Source organism: Rhamphochromis sp. 'chilingali', assembly GCF_963969265.1.
Source record: "Rhamphochromis sp. 'chilingali' genome assembly, chromosome: 11".
NCBI classification, from domain to species: Eukaryota; Metazoa; Chordata; class Actinopteri; order Cichliformes; family Cichlidae; genus Rhamphochromis; species Rhamphochromis sp. 'chilingali'.
This window is the reverse complement of record NC_137938.1, coordinates 16,034,900-16,059,366: the sequence shown is the minus strand read 5'-3', so window position 1 is coordinate 16,059,366 and position 24,467 is coordinate 16,034,900. Positions and strand designations below refer to the sequence as shown.

General features: G+C 42.0%; 1 protein-coding gene across 1 annotated transcript in view; it reads left to right on the top strand.

Annotated features, from left to right (window-relative positions):
• The window catches only part of LOC308406510 (plectin-like), a 60,018-nt gene that overhangs the window by 25,923 nt on the left and 9,628 nt on the right, over positions 1-24,467 (top strand). Inside the window, exons 3-31 of the mRNA XM_080897558.1 lie at positions 434-523; positions 1,712-1,789; positions 1,912-2,004; positions 3,505-3,671; positions 6,678-6,793; positions 6,937-7,040; positions 7,759-7,878; positions 8,652-8,747; positions 8,856-8,983; positions 10,160-10,253; positions 10,463-10,617; positions 10,747-11,068; positions 11,178-11,255; positions 11,375-11,536; positions 11,671-11,775; positions 11,888-11,983; positions 12,075-12,200; positions 12,309-12,461; positions 12,569-12,723; positions 12,838-12,964; positions 14,564-14,747; positions 15,494-15,651; positions 16,238-16,416; positions 16,508-16,646; positions 16,830-17,186; positions 17,286-17,369; positions 17,467-17,571; positions 17,723-17,821; positions 19,433-22,786. Coding sequence (XP_080753684.1) covers positions 434-523; positions 1,712-1,789; positions 1,912-2,004; positions 3,505-3,671; positions 6,678-6,793; positions 6,937-7,040; positions 7,759-7,878; positions 8,652-8,747; positions 8,856-8,983; positions 10,160-10,253; positions 10,463-10,617; positions 10,747-11,068; positions 11,178-11,255; positions 11,375-11,536; positions 11,671-11,775; positions 11,888-11,983; positions 12,075-12,200; positions 12,309-12,461; positions 12,569-12,723; positions 12,838-12,964; positions 14,564-14,747; positions 15,494-15,651; positions 16,238-16,416; positions 16,508-16,646; positions 16,830-17,186; positions 17,286-17,369; positions 17,467-17,571; positions 17,723-17,821; positions 19,433-22,786 — 7,224 coding nt within the window. The remainder of the gene's footprint in view (positions 1-433; positions 524-1,711; positions 1,790-1,911; positions 2,005-3,504; positions 3,672-6,677; positions 6,794-6,936; positions 7,041-7,758; positions 7,879-8,651; positions 8,748-8,855; positions 8,984-10,159; positions 10,254-10,462; positions 10,618-10,746; positions 11,069-11,177; positions 11,256-11,374; positions 11,537-11,670; positions 11,776-11,887; positions 11,984-12,074; positions 12,201-12,308; positions 12,462-12,568; positions 12,724-12,837; positions 12,965-14,563; positions 14,748-15,493; positions 15,652-16,237; positions 16,417-16,507; positions 16,647-16,829; positions 17,187-17,285; positions 17,370-17,466; positions 17,572-17,722; positions 17,822-19,432; positions 22,787-24,467) is intronic.

The following is a 24,467-nucleotide window of genomic DNA, read 5'->3' as shown; positions in this document are numbered from 1 at the left end:
CTTTCCCTTGTCTTTTTTGCTTTCCCTCACTTGTTTTGTTGTCTGGTTGCAAAAGCACAGCGCATCTGTTGCATAAACAATGAATTCAGTTAACTGAAATCCAAAAGGTTAAATCATTTTTTCTAACCCTTGATGGTCTCTTATTTTATTTAGAGTCCTATTCATCATGTGTCAGGCTGCCAGCTGCCAGCAGTCGGGCTTGGCTGCTCGTGGCTATGCATTCTTGACATGTGTAGAATTGTGCTCAAAGCACTGTAGAGAACTTACAGTACGTGACTCTGCAGGTGTTTTAAGCCGTCAGCTTTCAGCAAACTGCACCACAATTTGAGTTTGCAAATCTCACGTGGAACAGGTTATTCCAAGTTGTATCATCATGAATCCCTTTGACATATTCTCTGCTGTGTTTTCCTTTTTTTTTCCCCCACCGTGACAGTCACAGCGTCATGTGACAGACCTGTATGAAGACCTTCGAGATGGACATAACCTGATCTCGCTGTTGGAGGTCCTCTCTGGAGAAACACTGGTGAGTACAGTCTCTTGATTTTTGTCAGTTATTCTTTCGCAGTCCTCCAGCATCCAAACCCAAACCTAATCCCGACTAACTACACAAGGATTACTTTAATGAGGTCGACCTGGAATGCCACCCCTGTGGCAACAAAATGTAAAATATTAGCAGCCAAGTTGTCAGTCAAGAGCTTAACCTGAGCTGAACTACGCTAAGCAAACACCTCTTAACTTCCTTTTCAGTGTACCATCCTCTTCTTCCTATTTCACTCGATATATTTTAATTACTTTCTTCTACTTCTCTCTTTGTTTTGCGTAACGCTTATGTATTTCATATCCTGGGGTTCAAAATTGTACACAAAGCTTTTCTGCTGCTGCTGCCCTCCACCGGCTTCAGCTCTGCTCATTTTCACAATGCATCCATAGCTATAACACATTGCTACCACTTTAGACTGTGTGCGTGTTTGTGAACTGTGCTCCTATCTGATCGACGGTTCTTCTTTTCTGCTCCTCCTTCTCCCGTTTGCCTTCCTTTAACCTTCCTCTGTGTGTGCTGATCATTGCCGTCTGGCCTTCGCCTCCTCTCCTTTGCACTGCTCTTGCTGGGGCTAGCCGAGGGAGAGAGACATGGCCAGGAGCGTTCGGTTGGTGAGTGGGTTTGGAACTTACAGTAGGCATTATGTTTTTGTTTTAATGATTTATCGGCACTTTTCCGGTTCTTTGGCTGCGCATGGTATCCACGAACTTCAAGCCATGATGAGTTCTGTTGCTGGGACTTTTTTGTTTCTTGTGCTGACAGGCTTGCTTTCATCATGTAGCTGCTGTGAACGTATACAAGAAAATATTTAGTTTGATTTCTGTTTGTTTGAGAATTTCTCCTTGATTTCTGTTTGAGAAGCCCAGAAACAAGCCACGCAACATGATTATATATTTGCTTCCTGACAGATGGCTTAAATTTGGCTTAGCTAATGCAAATTTCCCATAAGTTTATTTTTTTGTTTCTCTGGTAAACTAAAGGACTAAGACGGAGAAAGGAGAACAATTTCACCTCTCTATTAAATGTTTTTCATTTTCATTTTGATTTTTACATCATACATTTTTTGTTTTTTATTTGTTGCTATTGGTCCTTTCTAATGGCAGTAGCACTGAGTACCGAGTGTCTGCAATGTAACTAAACACTTCTTTATCTGTTCTTTCACCTCTTCAGCCTAGAGAGAAAGGCCGCATGCGATTCCACAAACTTCAGAATGTACAGATAGCACTGGACTTCCTCAGACATCGGCAGGTATGATATGTATAACGATACATCAAACCCTTAAAAACCAGACTGCGAATATCAATCGTTAGAAGATGACTGATAGTTTCAGCTGTAATCCTGCAAGTAACGTGAGTGTTTTGCTTTCTTAGGTCAAACTGGTTAACATCAGAAACGATGACATAGCTGATGGGAACCCTAAGTTGACCCTGGGGTTAATATGGACCATCATCCTCCACTTCCAGGTCTCCTCTTCTGTCAGTGTTATGTTTCATTATATTATTGCTGTCTACCTCTGTCTCTGGGATTTGAACCTCTCGGCTGCTGCTTCCCATCTCCTTGGAGCCAATCAGAGGGGACTCTGCTCTTCAAAACCTCTCATAAAGGACTTTTTTTTAAATCAATTGCTCTCATTAAATCATATTCCTCATAGAAGTATTATTTTAACATAAAAACTTTAGTCAGGTATTTAGAGTTTAGTAGCTAATACGAACCGTTTAAACAAATATAACACTGTCAGGGTGTGTTAGTGTGAGTCAATCTCTCCCTGACTCCCAGGGGGAGGGCGTGTCAGGTTGGAGTGCACAGCTTGATGGCATCCTCCACGCCCTACCACATACTTTCCAGGCCTTTCTTTCTGCCTTTCCTGTGTACGCCAAAAGCTGCCAGGCAGAAATCCCTGGGTGATAGCCTAATAGTCACGGCCTCACCCTCAGTCATATAAAAATGGTTGAGGTTTTGATTGCAGAAAGCTGAAGCTAAGCAGAGAGGGAAAAAAAGGTGAGAGTGGCGTGGTTTGATTATGGCATTCTGGTAAAGATAGTATTGTGCCCTCTAGATACACACTGCGTTCCCAGAGTCTTTATACTTTTATACAATAGAGGCAAAATAAGAGAGCTGGGCTGTGGCTGCTGATGAGTCATAAAGGCTCCAGACTAAAAGGGAAGAGAAAAACTACTCCCCACAAATCTGATCCGATTATCCTAAATTAACTTGATCACAAAGGAAAGAAGATGGTTTGATCCAAGAAATCTTTGGAGGATGATTTTAATTGCAGATTTAATTGCCAGTCTCGAGATACAGTAATGGGGTGAGTATTAGTAATGAAGTAATGATGGCTTTATACTTTTTATTTTCTTATTTTTGTTTTTTTACTGAATTGAATATTTAAAGTGTTATCGCATCTGTAGAACAGAGCTATTAGAAGAGAAGAATCTGAGTTTAGCTCGCCCATTTACACTTCATTTACCCTCAGTTAAATTGGAAAAAAAGAGAAAAACCAAGACTGCTATGACTCATCTTTCCTACCATCAAAATCCCCAAATGAAACGTTATCCAGATGCCACAGACACAGTGGTGTTTTCCAGCAATCCGTCAGGCAAAACTCGACTACCTCCTGTGAAACACAGACACTCTGTTCTCAGCCATGAAATATATTAAAGGTGAAATGACTAAGGTGTCAATTAAGGTGGTGTTGAGCAATTCTGTTTAAACTGGACCTATTGTGACTATTTTCAGTTCCATTTTTTAACTTGAATTCCACTAAAGTTTCTTTCAAACCAGCTTTCTTCTGATTGGCTGCCTCTCGAAAACAGCTATATTTAAGAAAAGCATAATAGGTCCACTTTAAACTGCATCTTTTGGGTTTCCACTAATGATGGATTGCTTCCACATTCCTTGCGTTAGCCACAAATCCTCTCTGTCTTCCACAAGTGTTAACGCTCTTTTGCATGAAACTGTTACAGATCTCAGATATTCAGGTCAACGGCCAGTCAGAAGACATGACGGCCAAGGAGAAGCTGCTGCTCTGGTCTCAGAGGATGACAGATGGCTACCAGGGCATCCGCTGTGACAACTTCACCACCAGCTGGAGGGATGGCAAACTCTTCAATGCTGTCATACACAAGCACTAGTGAGTGTGCACAGTTTTTTTTTTAATGGAAAATAAGCCCAACGCCAATGGCAACAAATATGCTAGTATTACATAGAACAAACTGAAAAGCCCGCTGCAGGTCCCTGTACCGACCCTGTTCCAAGCCTGCACTGCCAACATAACAAGACTTAACATATTTAAGACTGACATAATAGCATTGTCTCCAGAATGGAGCACTTTCTCATAGCTTTTTTGCACGGTCTTGTCATGACACACAACCATCCATCCATAAGTTTTATTCAGTATAGAGTGCACTGGAGCAGGAGTGTGATGTTGGAACGCTTTCAGATGTCAAATTACACTTTATAGTGCCAGTTTAAGCCTGCACTGTAATTAAACTCGGCCTCAGCATTGACAGAAAGAATTTTTTTTAGACATGATAAGCACAAGTGGCTGTTAAAAGCTACTATGGCTGATTTATTTTAACTAAGAGACAATAAGTCACAGCATATAGCTCCTTCCATACAGAGCCTCAACATACTGTGCATAGCTGCAAACGTATTTACTTTGTTTGAACTCAGTGATACAGTTGGACTATTTTTGCCACGATCTCCCTTTAAAAATGCCTCTTATAGATACTTTTCCGCACCTGACTGTGCACATGCTCATGCTGCTTCAATAAAGAGCCTTCATGCAGATTCCAAGCCTTAAGGCTTAGAATACCACTGGTAGGTGTTGGCCCCGAGTAACTCTGTGCCTCCTTTGGCTGCGTTATAAGATGGTAATTCCTGCGTTAAATGCAGCTGGCTTGTTAAATTGTTGGGAACCTAAGTTTGAAAAGCTAAATCCAAAGCTCTTTTTGTTGAAGCCTAAATATGCTACATCCCACAAATCTGTTGTGGGTCTTCTTAGTAGAATTAGTGGGTGCTTTGTGTGTTATTATCCTGGGAATTGAACATGCGTGCATTTCTCAGGATATCCGCAAATGAAGTGAAGTATTTTGTTGGTCCTAAAATGACGGTATTCATACATAATTCCAGAGTACAAATGGGACAAAAGCTACATTTCATAAGACAGAGGTGTATTTCTTTAGATCCATTATTAGAAAAGAAAAGAGAAAAGACTCTTGCAGGGGCAAGTTTTCTTGAACTTCAGCTCGTACCTGCACTGTTTGTTTTTTTTCTTTTTGTAGGAGGCTGCTGAGGCTGGCTCATTGCTGCCTTTCATGCAGGTCAGGGGTGTGGTGTGTGGGCGTAACTGTAGCACTCTGTGTCTGCTACATGAAAAGTGTAACGTTACTTGGTGCTGAGGCATAACTCAGGGTAATCTACTGTCGAACTGTCATTCATTCGGCGAATTCAAGATTTTCCAGGTTTTCTGCACATGTGTGATGGTTTCCAGCGTGGATTTGCAGAGACGCAGCTGAAGTTAGGTTTCAGGGCAAAGAATTTGAGCAGGGATCACAGCTAAAGGATTAAGCAGATCCTCTGAAGATGATGGACACCTGAGACAATGCCAGGATGCATTTACATGCAATGGGCAAGCCTTAAAAAAGATTTGCTCAAATTAACGCACCTGTTAACTACAGTCGATACAGCTTTTGGACCTTTTTGTTGGTGTTAAAATGCTCAGTGTGAGGAAGAAGTCTAAAAAGAAGAAGGGAAGCCTGGGCTTCATCAGGAACTTGTCAGAAAGTGTCAGCGATGTGGACAACAGGGTGGTCATGTTGTGTGAGGATATCCCATCAGAGGGATCTTCCTGGGACTCAGGACGGGGCTCTAATAGCTCAGGGGCCCGCTCAAGCAGCGAAGAATTGGGGCATGGATGGAGGTCCCGAAGCTTTCACGGAAGAGGGGGTCAGAGCATGAGCAGTCCACCAACGCCAATAAAACAATACTCTGTTCGAGAAATCCGTCATGCTGTGTCTTCTCCTGTGTACAGATACAATGGGGACCATTCCACTCTAACGATGAGAGATTTGTATGTATCTGCATATACTCTCTTTTGCTTGCACGTTCGAATTTGTAGATTTGGAAATGTCTTTAAAACTGCCGATTGAAAATTTTGTAATGGGGATTGCGTGCATGATAGATAAGGAGATAAGGCGAGGCATTCAATCATCCTGCTCTGTACTCTGGAAATTTGAACTTTTGCCTCTTGTGGGAGTGAAGCTGCGGCTGGTTGCCAGCCTAACTTGTGTCAGCTTTGATTATGTTAGCTGCTCTGTAAATTACATTCCACCTATAGATGCTCTGACATCTGCCAGAAAGCGTCAAACACCCTGAGGACAAAAAGGCAGGTGCTCATGCAGCTCTGTCAGAAACTGAACAGGCGGGCTCTCCTACAGCATTCAGCCACAGGCAGAGGGTCTAAGACAGGGGCGCTAAACTCATTTTACACCGTGGACCACACATAGCCCACATTGGTCCAAAGTGGGCCGGACCAGTGAAACTACATGATAAATGTGTAAAACTACAGAAAATATTCTGGTAGTTCATTGCTCTGACTGTGCTTTTATTATCAAATATAAAGTTTTCATTCATTCACATTAATATGTTTACTGTGGAATCCATGCCCCACTTAACATTTTCTAAAGCTGTCCAGTGGGCCAGACTGGAGTCTTTGCTAGGCCGATTCTGGCCCCCGGGCTTTATGTTTGACACCCCTGGTCTAAGAGGTTCTACTGCTAATATGCTGTATTGGGGTCATGTTTATGAAACGTGCTGGCAGAGACTGCATTAATTCTGCAAATGCATTCAGGTGTGATATTTATCTTCCTATCATTTTCCTCTGAGTTGAGGCATTGGTGGTGTCATTTTATATGTGCGCCAAGCTGGAAGCGTTTCTAGTCCTTTCAAATGCAGCTTTTTTGAAGACAACATCCTACTTACCCACTGGGGACTTCTCAAAACCAGTGCTTTTGAGAAGTCTGATGTTATTACACGTTAGGATATAGAATCAAATGTTATTGGGAGTTATTCTGAACATTGGACTCGCGGGCCTTGTGGCCTTGTGGGTAATCAGTTGCATTTTTGTGTTCCGTAGTCCCAGACTCATCAACATGGGCAAAGTGTATCAACAGACCAACCTGGAGAATCTAGAACAAGCCTTCAGTGTGGCTGAGAAAGATTTGGGTGTGACCCGCCTGCTGGACCCTGAAGGTAAAAGTGTTCAAAAATGTGTTCAAACAGACACAGACAACCTTTTTTTTTTTTTTTAAGACCGATTTCAGCTGAAGTAATTCTGTTACTCACAAACTCCTGGTGACTATGTCACATCACATAAATTTACCATATCCTTTCAGATGTTGATGTCCCACACCCAGATGAGAAATCCATCATCACTTACGTGTCCTCCCTGTATGATGCCATGCCTCGCACTGATGTACACGACGGCATGAGAACCAACGTAAGGAAAACATGGAGACAGTGAAATAAAAAAATAAAGCGTCGCAACATGAACGCGCACTTTAATTTGATCTGATGGAATGCTCTATCAGATTTAATCAGGACTGAAGAAGCTTGTGACTGTGCCTAAACTTAGCTTTTGTAGTCAGTTTTATTCTTATCCTGTTAAAGCTTCAAAGACAAATTGAAGTCTTGTGAAAGTAAGTATCACAGGAAATGAACAACCTGTGGTGTTTACAGCTACCAAGACAGTGAGGATTTGAACATTTATTGTCACCCATTGTCTGTTTATAGAAAAACATGTAGCTTCCGCACACGCACAAACTCGTTTACTTGATTCAGTGTCCAGAGTTTAAAGTTGAGCTGTGTTATAGTGAATATTGAATACATCTGAGGACTTTTTCTTTTCACATTACTGTCCTCACAGGCGTGGCTATGACCCCACGTACATGAAATCCAAAAAAACGCTAAAAAAACCATGCTCCTTTCTGTCTGGCCCCACTTATTATTTCTCCCACTTTCCTCCTTCAGCAGTTCACACTTTAACAACCTCTCCTCTAGCCTCTGCTTCTTTGTCTACTCGCATAAGACCTGGATTGTTGCCACCTAATTGAGTTTAGGGTTGTGTGTGAGTGAACTAAAATGGAGATGCAGGAGAAGAGCCCTCCTGTTTCTTGTTGTTAAACTCGCAGCTATCTTTTCTGCTGTGCTGGCTGCAGGAGCTGGAGCTGCGCTGGCAGGAGTACTACGAGCTGGTGACTGTTCTGCTCCAGTGGATCCGTCACCATGTCATGATCTTCGAAGAGAGGAAGTTTCCTGCCAGCTACGAGGAGATAGAGGTGAGACGATATGCTAAGGATATGCGCTTATTTTGTCTCTAGGCCAGGGATTTTGTTACAGGCATGTTTGCAGTTGAGCAATATCGAAAGACACACCGATAAGTTCTCATTATGTTCTTAAGAAACAATTAAAACATAGCACCTGTCTCAAAAATGGGAATACGTTTGCAGCCATCCATTATTGGATCAAAGGACATGCTTACATAATGTCTGGCTGTAGGCAGATAGAGACAACTATACTCACAAGCATTGTTGTACTGAAGGTGGGGCAGTGCTGGAGCTGAGAAAAGACAGCCATAAGGCAGATAATGCTTAAGTTAATCCTCGGGAGAATCACCACTCCCTGTCAGCACTCCCTTTACAAAAGCATAGCGTGACTTTAGTATTTTTCTACATTTCTTTGAACGTCTGTATTAGTAGAATATTTGTATTAAAAGTAGCAGGCTAGGGTGTTCTTTTTAATATACTCAATCAAATTCATTTAGACACTTTGGGGCAGAAAGATTTCCGAGGCTAAATGAGTTTATTGTGGTCACAGGAATGTGTGAATACTGTTTCACCCCACTGCTGGTCACAGAGCTGTCACAGGATGTGTTACTTTATTGTATTCATACTCATATAATTAGGGTTTTACCATCTGACAATTCTGATTTTAAAAAAAATACCAGGAACTTTTATAGATAATTTGAGGTCTATAAAATTATTAGAATGAATAAAGGGAAATCTAATTTAAAAATAAACAATTTCTTTGTGTTTCTTTTTTTCCCTTTAAGCTTCTTTGGCGCCAGTTCCTGAAGTTCAAAGAGACAGAGCTGCCAGTGAAAGAGACTGATAAGAGCCGCTCCAAACACATCTACCAGTCCTTTGAGGCAAGTTAACCAACAATCATTTAATTTAATAAGTTGAATTCTGTTCCGTTCCTTCAGCACTGTTATACCAACGCTTCACAACTAAATGCTTTCTACTTCCATATACAGAGTGCAGTGCATGCTGGTCAGGTCAAAGTCCCTCCAGGCTACCATCCCATTGATGTGGAGAAGGAGTGGGGTCGACTCCACGTGGCCATTCTTGAGAGAGAACGACTCCTCAGGATCGAGTTTGAGAGGTTGGGACAGATTTATAAGACATATGATGATTGTGATCAAGATTGAATTGCATCAGTTTTTCTTTAGCAAGGACTGCTGTGCCAACAACAAACTGCAAAAGAAAAATCCCTTGAGAGCCATATTTAATAAGAAGGTGGTGATATAATTGTCAACCTTACTGGGAATAATGCACAAATATACCAAGTTATAAATAAAACACATGTGACTCATTTGTTTTTCTAAAAATAATAAAGAGTTTAACTCTTCATAGTTAACTTTGGGAAAAGAGCTAAGCTAACATTAAATCCTGGTAAGGGACATATTTTCAACTGGAATAAACAGATGATCATAGGCTAGTAAACTAAATCCATTTAAAACACAAAGACACAGTTTTATCAAAGGCATTTCATGATAATTGACAAAAGGCAGTGAGCCTGTTGCCTGTCTTTAGCTTTATTAAATTAGCCAGTTATGTTCATTGGGGAATGGCAAAATAATATCCAGTTGCATTTTATTCATTATATATTAATATTTGAATGGTTAAATAAACAATTGCCTTCATTTTCCCCCTCTCGAGTAGCCAAATTGTTTAGCACATTTGTTCTTTTCTGGTAGCTAAAACATTCTAAGAGTATTTTTCTGCATTTGTGGGTTGCTCTATAATGAGATAAAAGGGTTGTGTTCCCCATAACTGGACGCACATAAAGACATAATTAGGTATGAGAAAATTGTACATTTTTATGTACTTAGAACAGCGTTGTGTCACGCTTGGGACAAAATGGGGTGGCTTCTTGTCACAAGACAGCCCCGTCATGTTGCAGTCTCGCAGCCTTGTTTATGGAGTTCTCTGGGATGTGGAATGACTGAATGGACTGACCGGACTTCTTTGTAAGAAAGGCATTTTTGTCCCCCTCTGGGCACGTACGTGGCAGAGTAATGGGCGTGTGAGAGCCAAGAAGAGCCAACTTTTTCATAGCTTGAATTGAAATCTGTTGAGAAGAAATGCGATATGGCTTTTGTGACTGACCCTCACAAACTGGAGTATCTGCTGCAACGCAGGGTCCCGTAAGTGTTGTGAAGGTTTTGTTGTGAGCTCTGGCGTGTGTTACACGATGGGCGTTTAGCTATTAAATAATGGGGAGGACAGTTTATCCATTTTCCTCTTGATTTAATTTGATTGCTCTGATCATATCTAGACTCGAGAGACTTCAGAGGATTTGTGGTAAAGTCCAGAAGGAGTCAGGAATGTGTGATGAGCAGCTTACCCACCTGGAGACCCTGCTGCAGACGGTGAGTTAAACTGCTATGTGTTACTGCAGTATGAGTTGACAAACTGACATGAAATCCAGAAACCGAGTGATTAGTGTACAAAGGGAAAGAAAAAATCACAGGAATGCATTTTCCAGTCACTGTCATTAGCATTTTTTTGTATCCTGATGTGCGTGACCAACTAAGAACAAGGCTAAGATTAATACTTTAATTGGCTTCCTTTCCTCCAGGACATCCGTCTGCTGAACGCAGGGAAACCAGCTCAGCACGCAGCAGAGGTGGAGAGGGAGCTGGACAAGGCAGACAATGTCATTCGCCTGCTCTTCAATGACGTGCAGGTACTCAAGGATGGGCGCCACCCTCAGGCTGAACAGATGTACCGCAGGTGAGTGCTGTGTGTGTGCTGAATTTAAGTGAACTTTCAAAATAGAAAGCTGAAAAAGCAAGGGCATTGTCAACTAACTGCTGTCTGTCTGTACTTGTGTGTGTCTGTGTTTTTATTTTTCATTGACAGAGTTTACCGCCTCCATGAGCGCTTGGTGAATTTGCGCACTGACTACAATCTTCGTCTGAAGTCTGCCGTGACTACTGCCCAGGTCCCAATTACCCAGAGCGTCCAGCAGACCTCCGTGAAGGGACGGCCCGAGTTGGATGACGTAACCTTGCGTTATGTTCAAGATCTCTTGGCCTGGGTGGAGGAGAACCAGCGCCGCATCGATAACGCAGAGTGGGGATCTGATCTGCCTTCGATGGAGTCCCAGCTGGGCAGCCACAGAGGCTTGCATCAGACCGTGGAGGACTTCAAATCCAAAATCGAACGGGCTAAGGCTGATGAGGTAGTGTTTCTATCGGACCACTAAAAAGTCTACATACGGATTTTAAGTATGTATAAAAGTGGTTCCCTATTTCCTAATAATGTCATTTTGTGGTTTTCATATACAATAGACCCAATTATCTCCTGTCAGCAAGGCCACATACAGAGAATACCTGGGAAAACTGGACCTTCAGTATGGCAAACTACTGGTAAATATTCATAAATAATCTGATTTCAGATTTTAATCACTCAGCACAAAAGGTTGAAGCTATAAATATAAGCTATGGATCTTTAATCAGCTGTAAATATTCCTTCTTCTTTTTTTCAGAACTCTTCCAAGTTCCGCCTAAGAAATCTGGAATCACTGCATGCCTTTGTCAGCGCTGCTACTAAAGAGCTGATGTGGTTGAATGACAAAGAAGAGGAAGAGGTCAACTTTGACTGGAGTGACAGGAACACTAACATGACAGCAAAGAAAGACAATTACTCGGTGCGTTTAAGAAGTAGAACCAAATCTAAAATTTCACAGTTGCTCATTTTTATCCCCTAATCCTGCCCTGTAGATTCACTGACAGATGTTCAACAAATAAGCAGATTTTCAACTACATCTGTTCAATTCTTCAGGGTCTCATGCGAGAACTGGAGCTGAGGGAGAAGAAGGTCAATGACATCCAGACTTTGGGAGACAGACTTGTCAGGGATGGACATCCAGGCAAGAAGACCGTTGAGGTAATTGCAGTAGTTAATCCAGCTGAGCAGAAGACATCTGCATGCAGAATATAGACCTAAATGTGTCCAAACTAATGCACTGTCATTGTCATATCTTCTTGATCTCTACCAGTCCTTCACAGCTGCCCTGCAGACTCAGTGGAGCTGGATCCTCCAGCTGTGCTGCTGTATAGAGGCTCATCTCAAAGAAAACACAGCCTACTACCAGGTATGGAACACAGACATTTAGGAATATAAATCTCCCTCATATTTATAGAGTCAGGAATATTGTCCGCCTCATGTGATCTCCTTCTTTACAGTTCTTTGCCGACGTTAAAGAGGCTCAGGACAAGATGAAGAAAATGCAAGAGAACATGAAAAAGAAATACAGCTGTGATCGCTCTACAACAGCCACACGCCTAGAGGATCTGCTGCAGGATGCTGCGGTATGTACATGTTCAAATGCATCGTACCGCACACACACTTTAATAAAAGCATCAAGATAGGGGTCTGCTTTCTTTTACTGTAATCTAGTTTAATCTTCTTTTCAACAGGAAGAGAAAGAACAGCTGAATGAATTCAAGACTGTGGTGGCCGGCCTGAACAAGAGATCCAGGTCAATCATCCAGCTGAAACCACGAAACCCCACCACTTCCATCAAAGGCAAACTGCCCATTCAGGCTGTCTGTGACTTCAAACAGCAGGAGGTTGGATTAATTCCACTGTGGAAATGCTTAATCATTCACCATTGCAATCATGATTGCCACAGATCCTGAGACTACATCTACTTTAATATATCCTGGCTTCTTTTCAGATCACTGTCCACAAAGGAGATGAGTGTGCACTCCTCAACAACTCTCAGCCCTTCAAGTGGAAGGTCTTGAACCGTTCTGGACACGAGGCGATGGTGCCTTCTGTCTGCTTCATTGTACCTCCTGTCAACAAGGAGGCTGTGGACGGTGTGTCCAGGTGTGGCTATAAAATTGATCCCCTATGTGACGACGACATCTTGGCTTGATCATGTCAATTATTTAATTTGTTTTTTCTTTTGTTCCCATAATGCACAATATTGTCCTACTGTAGTCTGGATGCAGGTCATCAGGGAATGGTGTCCATGTGGCAGATGCTCCATATAAACATGAAGAGTCTACTGTCATGGCAGTACCTGATGAGAGACTTCACACAGATACGCTCCTGGAACATCACAATGGTTGGTACCAATGTTCCCTCTAAGCTGCGCACGTGCGCAATTGGGTCTCTGTGCAGAGAAAATCTGTGTTGCGCACAACAAAAATCTAACCTGAATTGAAATTAAAATTAATACTTTAACAATTCTGTTTTGCAGTGTTAGTCAGTAAGTGACTGGCTGCTCCCATATGGGATTAGAACGATGCCACCTTATCCCATAGTCCAGCAAATGATGCGATTTACATTCGTATATACGCAGCTAATCAACATGGTTGACAGGCTATGACAGCGTCCTTATGTGCCGACGCCGGTGTTTTAGCTAGCAAAGCGGCGTGGCTGATGTGGAGTGAAGCCACATTAATGACAACGTGTACAACCATTGGAGATGTGAGCAGGACAGACGAAACAATTAACGGAAAAAGTGTGGACTTTATACCAGTTTTTAAATTGTGTTGATAGGCCACGTAAAACCAGAGTTATGATAAAAATATATGCAATCTTTGTTTGTTTTTTCCTGAATACTATTGTTGTTTATATTTACTGCGGGAATAAACGGTAAAAACGGCGTTTTATAAGAAAAAAGGCTCGAAAGCGCTCTCCACCTGTGAGCAAAAACAAACTCCACCCCCTCTCCCTTTCCTATTCGTCCAAAAAAGTACCATGTCGACCAATCAAAAAATGATATGGCAACGTGGTATCTAGTTGTTAAGAAACGGGGGGAAGTTTTAGGAGTGACGGTGGTGCTTTGAGATGTGAGAGATTTGAGACGTTTAGCGCAAATCTTGTGTAGTTAGTGTGTACTGTAGTTTTTGTTGTGTGTGTCAGAACAATGAGGCGACTGCTGAATGTTACAGGTGTTACAGCAGTGATACATCTCCTGCTGTCAGGCCTGCAGGTTTCAGGCTGTTCTCCTTTATCTCATAGTGGACAGAAATTATTTTTTTGGAGTGGCACAAATTGTGTGGCATCAGATTTGATGCAGAACAGCTGATTGTTCTAAAAATAGTTTGAAATGTTTATTTAAAAAACCGCCTTGGCTGCATTTAAAAAAAAATAGCTGCAAAAAACTTTGTTTGCCAAACTGAGTTACTTTAAAAAGAAAGAAAGTTGTGTTTTCAAAATTGGAGTTCAAGTTATTTTTACTTCCAATAGTGTTAACATACTACACAGGTCAATGACTAGATTTTTTTTTACATTTTCATTGCAAGTGGGCTAAAGCAGTTAATTAAAAGTAGTCTAACATAAATGCTGTAATTTGATAATTTTAATAAACCATGTAACTTGGATGGATTAGATGCCGGCGTGACCACAGTGCACACGTCTGATGTCGCTCACAGTGGTCCAAGGGATCGCTCAGGGAGTTTGTGTGTTCGCTCAGACACGTGAAAAATTAGAGGGAACATTGGTTGGTACTAAAGTAAAAGTATCACCTAAAACTTGTAGAGCTGACAAAGAGGGGAACTTCATTGTGGTTCATTCCATGTTTGGAAATGGAAATTCCATTTCAGTGTGTACCAAGTTTGGTGTAGCTGACGATAAAAGGGGCCTTGTTTGTGCTTTGACAACATTGCGCCAAGTCCTGTCTCCTAATTCCTCCACTGCTTCTCTTCATTGTGTGCAGTTAAAGACCATGAAGCCAGAAGAGTACAGGCTGATCATGCGGAATCTGGAGCTTCACTACCAGGACTTCATGCGTGACAGCCAGGACTCGCAGCTGTTCGGCCCCGATGATCGCATGCAGGTCGAGGACGACTACACCAAGTCCACCCAGCATTTCGACAACCTGCTTCGCTCCATGGAGAAAGGTGAGATCTGATTTTAACAAACTGATTTTAATGATTCATAGTTTTACCGAGGTCAAGTGTGTAGCAACTGAACAGTATATAACTGTCAATTCACCTTTCAGGAATAATGGTTGTTAGGGTTAAAGGTGAGTGACTTAAAGCAAGCACAAACTACTGCTCACCAAACTAATATGTGTACACGCCTTCCAGCCTTTGATGGAATGTCCCAAAACACGTGTTTGTCTTTAGTCATGTGTGAGTGCATGTTGCTTTGATTTTCAATATGCATTTTTTTGTGGCAGCTCTGCACCAAGTAGAATATGTGTTCTGATTTTAGGTACTTGGGTAATGCAGATGTTGTGTATGCTATAGATATGGCTGGAGCTGCGTGTATTTTACACATCATATATGAAGAACTGCATGGAAGGTGTGACACAGGTGATCGAAAACATTACAGTGCAGCAGTACAGCATTATCTATTTGTGGACATGACATCTTAGGATGTGTCATATTAAAATTGAATTGAATGTTTCATACTAACAAGAATAGTTCAATTTCAGAGTGCTTTAATTTCACAGCCATTGCTGGTAGGTAGCGTAACAACAGCAGTGACTTTTGCGACTCGACATTCATGCAAAAGTATGGGATGAGTTTGACTATCGATAGTCTTTATTAGTCCCAGAGTTGGGAAATTCAAATATAGCCTTTTCAAAACGGATGATCTTTTCTATTCCTACGATTCTAAACTAATACAAATGTGTTCACAGGTCAACAGAATGAGACTCTGTGTAAGAACTACATCTCTGAGCTGAAGGACCTGCGTCTGCGTATAGAGGACTGCGAGGCTGGTACTGTGGCACGCATTCGCAAACCTGTGGAAAAAGAGCCTCTCAAAGAGTGTATTCAGAAGACCACAGAGCAGAAGGTACAGAGCTCAAATTTAAATGTGTTCTGTGCAGAAATGGCAATGAGGCATCAAATGAAACCAAAAATAGCTGTGCTGTGGTTAAAAGACGGATAGGTTTGTTGGATAGTTGACTAAATGTGTTATTGATGAGAAGCAAAAGTAGCTAACTGAACCAGAATCCATGCAGAAGGATGGAGTGGGGGTTGAATTAATGAATCGTTGCAGTAGGTTTAAAATGTGGAAACACAGCAGAGAATTAAAATCAATTTAAGTGCTTAACAGCTTATATGTAATTCAATGAGAGCTGGGATGCTGGCGTCAATCCAGCAGCTGTACAGCCCTGCTAGTAGGTGAAGTTCAGCTTAGGGCTTTGTGCAAAAATAAAAGTTTTGAGTTATTTGAGTTTGGTTGACACATAAAAATGGGGTTAAATTGTTAACGATGGCAGAAAACTTGCCATGTGCCTCTGGTTCCTGCTCTCCTCGAGCTTAGTTTAATTAAAATTTTAAATGTTCCTTTTTTTCTTTCAGTTGTTCATAGTCGGCTGGCTTGGATTTTTTTGGGTTTTTCTTTGTTCTTCATGCTTGTCTTCTCTGTTGTACAGAAAGTTCAGGGGGAACTTGACAGCCTTAAGAAGGACCTTGATAAGGTGTCTGTTAAGACACAAGAAGTCTTGGCCTCCCCTCAGCCTTCCACCTCAGCTCCTGTGCTGCGGTCAGAGCTCGACCTCACTGTACAGAAGATGGATCATGCCCACATTCTTTCCTCTGTTTATCTTGAGAAGTAAGTCCCTAAAAACTGACTGCAAAGAGAAAATGTGCTGTTTTCTAGTGCACTTAGATCTCCTTAATTAATTTATTGCTCCTTGTCTCAGGCTAAAGACTGTGGAAATGGTCATCCGCAACACACAGGGTGCTGAAGGCGTTCTCAAGCAGTATGAGGACTGTCTGCGTGAAGTTCACACTGTGCCCAGTGATGTCAAGGAAGTAGAGACTTACAGAGCAAAGCTTAAGGTAAACAATACATGACTTGTTTTCTTGCCAAGCCTCTTTTTACAGAAATCTTACTTATGTTACAAAGAACTATTCTCAATTGATTCTGTTTAAGAAATAGAAGTCACACTTTTAATAGTAGGTTTGCCCGGTTCTTATGTATTTACAGACTGTTTATTGGTGTTCTTTGTACAAAACTTGCAGAAAATGCGCACTGAAGCTGAGGGTGAACAGCCAGTGTTTGATTCCCTGGAAGAAGAACTGAAAAAAGCCTCTGCCGTGAGCGACAAGATGGCTCGTGTGCACAGCGAGCGCGACGTTGAGCTCGACCACTTCCGCCAGCAGCTGTCCAGCCTCCAGGATCGTTGGAAGGCCGTGTTCACCCAGATCGACCTTCGCCAGAGAGAGCTAGAGCAGCTCGGCCGCCAGCTCGGTTACTATCGTGAGAGCTATGATTGGCTAATCCGCTGGATTGCCGATGCTAAGCAAAGACAGGAGAAGATTCAGGCTGTGCCTATCACCGACAGCAAAACGCTGAAGGAGCAACTTGCCCAGGAGAAAGTATGTTCAACGATCTAATATTAGCACCATTATTTGCTTTATTTTCGAGTGAAACTGCTGAGATTAACTTTTATTTGAACCCTTTTCCTTTCAACACAGAAACTGCTGGAGGAGATCGAACAGAACAAAGACAAAGTTGATGAGTGTCAAAAATACGCTAAAGCATACATTGATACTATCAAGGCGAGCCTGAAATAACACTATTCTGCATATTTTTTCGATAAATCTTGCAGTTTAGAGCATTTACTGAAATAACCTGTAATGTGTTTCATGCTAATAGGACTATGAACTCCAACTGGTTGCCTACAAAGCTCAGGTGGAACCTCTTGTCTCGCCCCTCAAGAAAACCAAACTGGATTCAGCTTCTGACAACATTATTCAGGAGGTGAGTTTATGAGTACTGGAAATCATTACAGAAAAAAGGTAATTTTTTTTTTAATTGAAGGTTAACTCTACCACTAACCACTGACCCTGTGAAAACAATATTCCTGAAGCTGTTGCATTTCTAAATGTTATTTTTTTCTCTCCTGTATCAGTATGTAACACTGAGGACCAGGTACAGCGAACTGATGACTCTGACTAGTCAGTACATCAAGTTCATCACAGACACGCAGCGCCGCCTGGACGACGACGAGGTGCGTGACAACTGGCCGAGGATCCCAAACAAACTAAATTCTATCTAACATTAACCTAACAAACCAATCAAACTGACATCTAACCAACACAGATGAGAAATTGCCAGTCACTGAACCACAGGCATGCAAGCACGCACTTTTCTTTGTGTGTTTTATGCACACACAAACCCATATATACATTATATTTAATGTACAGGTGACAAATAGATTCTTTACACTGGTTATGCGTGAAACATTGGCCTGCTGTAGCTGATATTTTTTCCAGTGAAATACACACGTAAGGCTAATATCTAATAGGGATTAGTTAAAATGGTATTTAAGGTTATTAAAAATACCAGAAAACAAACAGTGTATAAAGCTCATTCACCCACGTGGATGCAGTATGAAAGTAGATTTGTTAAGTTGGAGTGTTAGGTTCTCCATTTCCATCCATTCTGTGTGTTGTGTCATTTATAGACTTAGAACGAGGGGTTCTTTCTTTCACTCTTTTCAAGCTTCCTTTTTCTTCCTTCGCATTAATTCCCGAGGTCAAACCCAAAGTTCTGATCTAAGGTTCAACCTGGTTATCATGATCTTCAGCTCTCTTTCTTTTTCCACAGTAACACAACTTTAAAGTGTTACATTATTTTCTAACCCTGATGTTTTGTTTCCTTCTTTGCCTCTCTTAACTGCTTGCCAGTGCTTTGCCATGATGAATGCTTAACCTGTGCATTAAAGAGGTAAATTATTCAGTGTTTTTGGGGTACCTACCGACCCTATTACTTTCATCATCCTTTATCTCTGTCAAACTCCATCGGACATTTTTTTCACTCCATTCTTTATATAAACACTGCAGCCATTCATACTGTCTCAAAGTCACTAATATTCTTACTAACAGCTCATCCTGTAAATTTACAACTTTTCCTGAAATTAACACAGCCATAAGCGAGCTTCCTAATATACACTGGGTTGACTTGAGCCTCTTATCATTGACTTCGCCTTTGCTTTCTCCATTTTGTCACAAATAGTGATTTAAAGAACCCCCAGTGCATGGGATAAGATTAAAAAAAAAGAGTGGTGATTTCTAACATTAAACTATTTCAACAAACCTCACTTAAGTTTTCTCACAAACTTTCAAATGCAGGAAACATGAGCATTAGAAGCTCGCCATAAATTCTATTCATGAGTGTGGTGAATCCATTTATAGTGCTAATTTAAACAGTTTAATTGATCCAATTTTATGGCACAGATTGACATAGTTCAGTTACAGCTACAGTCACATGCCATGTTTTTCTTGCTGTGTTGTGAAGTGATATTTTGTTCCCATACATTAATAGATCCACTGCCATCTGAATCGTTTTACTTGCATCATGAATTTAACATGACTTTGATGAATGTGCATCTAATTTGCAACTAGTGAATGATCTTTTACTAAGCTAATTTTAACATTAACATTGCCTGGGTAATACAGTACATTTAGATGCTTGTTGCAGTGTGTGTTTTGGCTGTGATTACCACAGTACTTACAATTTTAATTCACACTGCTTCGAGCAGGTCAAATGTGATGTATTACCTTTAACCTGTCATGCTTGATTATAATCCTTTCTTTACCATTTGCTTCCACTAATGCAGAAAGCTGCAGAGAAACTCAAAGCAGAAGAGCGGAAAAAAATGGCCGAGATGCAGGCAGAGTTAGACAAACAGAAGCAGTTAGCTGAAGCTCACGCGAAGGCTATTGCCAAAGCTGAGAAAGAGGCTCAAGAGCTGAAGCTCAAAATGCAGGAAGAAGTAAGCAAGAGAGAAATTGCTGCTGTAGATGCAGAGAAGCAAAAGACCAACATCCAGCTGGAGCTGCAGGAGCTCAAAAATCTCTCAGAGCAGCAAATCAAGGACAAAAGTCAACAGGTAGATGAAGCGCTTCACAGCCGGACTAAGATCGAAGAGGAAATCCGCCTCATCAGGATCCAACTCGAGATAACACAAAAACAAAAGTATACCGCCGAATCTGAGCTCCAGCAGCTTCGCGATAGAGCGGCTGAAGCAGAAAAACTCAGAAAGCTTGCCCAAGATGAGGCTGAGAAGCTCCGTAAACAAGTAAGTGAAGAGACGCAGAAAAAGCGCCAGGCTGAAGAGGAACTCAAGCGCAAATCTGAGGCAGAGAAGGAAGCTGCTAAACAAAAGCAAAAAGCTCTGGAGGACCTTGAAAACCTCAGGATGCAGGCCGAGGAGGCTGAAAGACAAGTGAAGCAAGCAGAGATTGAAAAGGAAAAACAAATCAAGGTCGCTCATGAGGCTGCACAGCAAAGTGCTGCAGCTGAACTCCAGAGCAAGCACATGTCATTTGCGGAAAAGACCTCAAAGTTGGAGGAATCACTCAAGCAGGAGCATGGTGCTGTCCTTCAGCTGCAACAGGAAGCAGAACGCCTCAAGAAACAACAAGAAGACGCAGAAAATTCCAGAGAAGAGGCTGAAAAAGAGCTCGAGAAATGGAGGCAGAAGGCTAATGAGGCTCTTCGTCTGAGGTTGCAGGCCGAAGAAGAAGCTCACAAAAAGACCCTCGCTCAAGAGGAAGCTGAGAAACAAAAGGAGGAGGCAGAGCGTGAGGCTAAAAAGAGAGCCAAAGCCGAGGAGTCAGCCCTGAAGCAGAAAGAAATGGCTGAAGAAGAGCTTGAGAGGCAGAGGAAGATAGCCGACAGCACAGCCCAGCAGAAACTCACTGCCGAGCAGGAGCTCATTCGACTCAGGGCGGACTTTGACAACGCAGAACAGCAGAGATCCCTCCTTGAAGATGAACTTTACCGCCTGAAGAATGAAGTCGCTGCAGCTCAGCAACAAAGGAAGCAGCTAGAAGATGAGCTGGCCAAAGTTAGGAGTGAAATGGATATCCTCATTCAGCTGAAGACTAAGGCAGAAAAGGAGTCCATGTCTAATACAGAGAAGAGCAAGCAACTACTTGAGGCAGAAGCTGCCAAGATGAAGGACCTTGCTGAGGAGGCAAGCAGGCTTAGAGCCATTTCAGAGGAGGCTAAGCATCAGAGGCAGATTGCTGAGGAAGAGGCAGCTCGTCAGAGGGCAGAAGCTGAGAGAATTCTCAAAGAGAAGCTGGCTGCGATCAGTGAGGCCACTCGCTTAAAAACAGAGGCCGAAATTGCCCTGAAAGAGAAGGAGGCAGAAAATGAGAGACTCCGGAGGCAAGCTGAGGATGAGGCTTACCAGAGGAAAGCTCTTGAAGACCAGGCCAACCAGCACAAGCAAGAGATTGAGGAAAAGATTGTGCAACTCAAAAAATCCTCTGAGGCAGAAATGGAAAGACAGAAAGCCATAGTGGATGACACACTCAAACAGAGGCGAATTGTCGAAGAAGAAATCCGGATTCTTAAACTCAACTTTGAAAAGGCCTCATCTGGAAAACTGGATCTGGAGCTGGAACTGAACAAGCTGAAAAACATTGCAGATGAAACCCACCAAAGCAAGATCAGAGCCGAAGAGGAAGCAGAGAAACTGAGGAAGCTTGCCCTTGAGGAGGAGAAGAGGAGGAGGGAAGCAGAGGAAAAGGTGAAGAAGATTGCTGCTGCAGAGGAAGAGGCCGCCAGGCAGCGTAAGGCAGCCCTAGAAGAGCTTGAACGGCTGAGGAAGAAAGCAGAAGAAGCCAGAAAGCAGAAAGATGAGGCTGACAAAGAAGCTGAAAAACAGATTGTTGTGGCCCAACAGGCAGCCCACAAATGCAGTGCAGCAGAGCAACAGGTTCAAAGCGTCCTTGCCCAACAGATAGAAGACAGCATCACGCAGAAGAAGCTCAAGGAAGAGTATGAGAAAGCCAAGAAGCTGGCCAAAGAGGCCGAAGCTGCTAAGGAGAAAGCAGAAAGAGAGGCAGCTCTCCTTCGTCAGCAAGCAGAGGAGGCAGAACGGCAGAAAGCAGCCGCTGAGGAAGAAGCCGCAAACCAAGCCAAGGCTCAGGAAGATGCCGAGCGACTGAGGAAGGAAGCTGAATTTGAAGCTGCCAAACGAGCCCAAGCTGAGGCTGCAGCGCTCATGCAGAAGCAGCAAGCTGACGCTGAAATGGCAAAGCACAAAAAGCTGGCCGAGCAAACGTTAAAACAGAAGTTCCAAGTGGAGCAAGAGCTCACAAAGGTTAAGCTGAGGCTTGATGAAACTGATAAGCAAAAATCTGTCCTAGATGAAGAACTCCAGCGCCTCAAAGACGAGGTCGACGATGCCGTCAAACAAAGGGGCCAGGTGGAGGAGGAGCTGTTCAAAGTCAAGGTCCAGATGGAGGAACTGCTCAAACTGAAAAATAAAATTGAGGAGGAAAATCAGCGTCTGATTAAGAAGGACAAAGACAGCACACAAAAACTGCTTGCTGAAGAGGCTGAGAACATGAGAAAGCTTGCAGAGGACGCTGCTAGGCTTAGTGTGGAAGCGCAAGAGGCTGCACGCTTGAGACAAATTGCAGAAGATGACCTTAATCAGCAACGGGCACTTGCGGAAAAGATGCTCAAAGAGAAAATGCAAGCAATTCAAGAAGCATCTCGACTCAAGGCTGAAGCAGAAATGCTCCAGAAGCAGAAGGACTTGGCTCAGGAGCAGGCTCAGAAGCTGCTGGAGGATAAACAGTTAATGCAGCAGCGCCTGGAGGAGGAATCCGAGGAATATCACAAGTCACTGGAAGTAGAGCGAAAAAGGCAATTGGAGATCATGGCTGAAGCTGAAAGACTCAGACTTCAGGTTTCTCAGCTCAGTGAAGCCCAGGCCAGAGCTGAAGAAGAGGCTAAAAAATTCAAGAAACAAGCCGATACAGTTGCTGCCCGTCTTCACGAGACTGAAATTGCTACCCAAGAAAAAATGACTGTAGTGGAAAGACTGGAATTTGAGAGACTAAATACCAGCAAAGAGTCCGATGATTTACGCAAAGCTATTGCAGACCTAGAGAACGAGAAGGCTAGACTGAAAAAGGAGGCTGAAGAACGTCAAAATAAGTCTAAAGAGGTATTGTGTCAAAAATGGCATAACAGAGCAGCTTATGTCATTGTTAACTCTATCAAAAAGCTAACTCACTTCATTCTTAAAGTTTCCTCTGTTCCTTCCTTACACTAATCATATCACCATATTTTTTACTGAATATGATTTAATTTTTTTCACAGTGCACTGTGCTCATGCAGAAAACAACCTGAATGTGCAGCCGTATCATGCAATGTTGACATGCTTCATTTTTTCTTTCAGTTTCAAAACTCATTTATCCCTTAGCTTGTGACAAAATTAAAAACAAACATTATTATAAATACAGTTCGAAAACCAGATGAACTGTTCAGCAATTTGAGCAACAGAGGGAAATAGAGAAGATCTACACTAACTCGAGGGACAGTATAACCTTCATTGTGAATACTGTGTTGCCACTGCAGGCCAAGAGTACATCTGCCATAGAGCTGACTTAATATATGGAGCCCTGTATGTCCAGTCATAATAATTGTTTTTCAAGCCCCCCTCCCAAAAGAAAACCTCACAATAATAATGATATTGCAATATCTATAGAAATTCCCTATAGTTAGCAAGATTGGTCGCTTTGTCATTATTACCACCAAAAGCCCAGTATCCTAATAATTGTATTATCTATTTAAAAAGCTACCATAATAACTTGATAACAAACTAACTGATTGCTTAATAATCCACATTAAGTTTGTTAAACATATTTCCCATATACCGTGTTACTTTTTTAACAGCAGTCACCAAGAACAAACCGATCTGTTGTTTTGGAATTATAGTTTTGTCAGGTATATTTTATGAGTTTACATTGTTTACTCCAATTAGTAGGAGTATTTTTTGTAATATTTTTAAAGCCCCCTCACCTATGGTCATGAAATCTGGGTAATCACCAAGGGAGTAAGGTTGCGAATACAAGGGGGCGAAATGAGTTTTCTTCATAGGGCGACTGCGCTGACGAGGATCTCTGGAATACTCTGCTTAGCCTGCTGCCACTGTGACCCAACTTAGAAGCACTGTGTCAGTTTCATGACTGGCAGTGGAATATCTAATACTGACTTTGATAAGTACAAGTAGCATCACAAAGCTTTGAGAAAAATAAAAGAGCATTGCCAGCATTTGGATAGATTCTAGAGGTCAGTTGTTATACACAGATTTCAATGTTATATGTACTAATGCAATTCTGTGCTTCACTTGTGTGAAATTATATTTATATTATAACAAAAGCGCGAGCAAAAAAAATAATCAGACCAAATAATTTTATTTCACAAGCGCAATTAAATTCCTCACGTTTAAATTCAACAACCTGTCAAGTAGAACTCAGTCGCGTGCATAAAGAAGCCGTCTTGCATGCGAGAGCTTTGCACAAATCAGAAAGTCACATTGTACAACAAGTCAAGTAATGTAACAAAAATAATGCTGTGTGAGTCCAGGTTTACACTTATTTTTCTCCCTGGAAACAGCATGCCAATTCAAAGAGGGGCAGCTACAGGAGATTCAACAACCCTAACCCTATCAACACAATTTAAAAACTGGTATATAAGTTGAAGTCCACACTTTCAACACAAGTTGAAATGGAGACACAGTGTGGCTGTATCTTGTTGCTATTAGTTGCTTAAATTGGTCATGTGTTTTGGACATGTCGGCACATCCGTCGACCACAGAGGGTTAATTATCAACAGTTACTGTT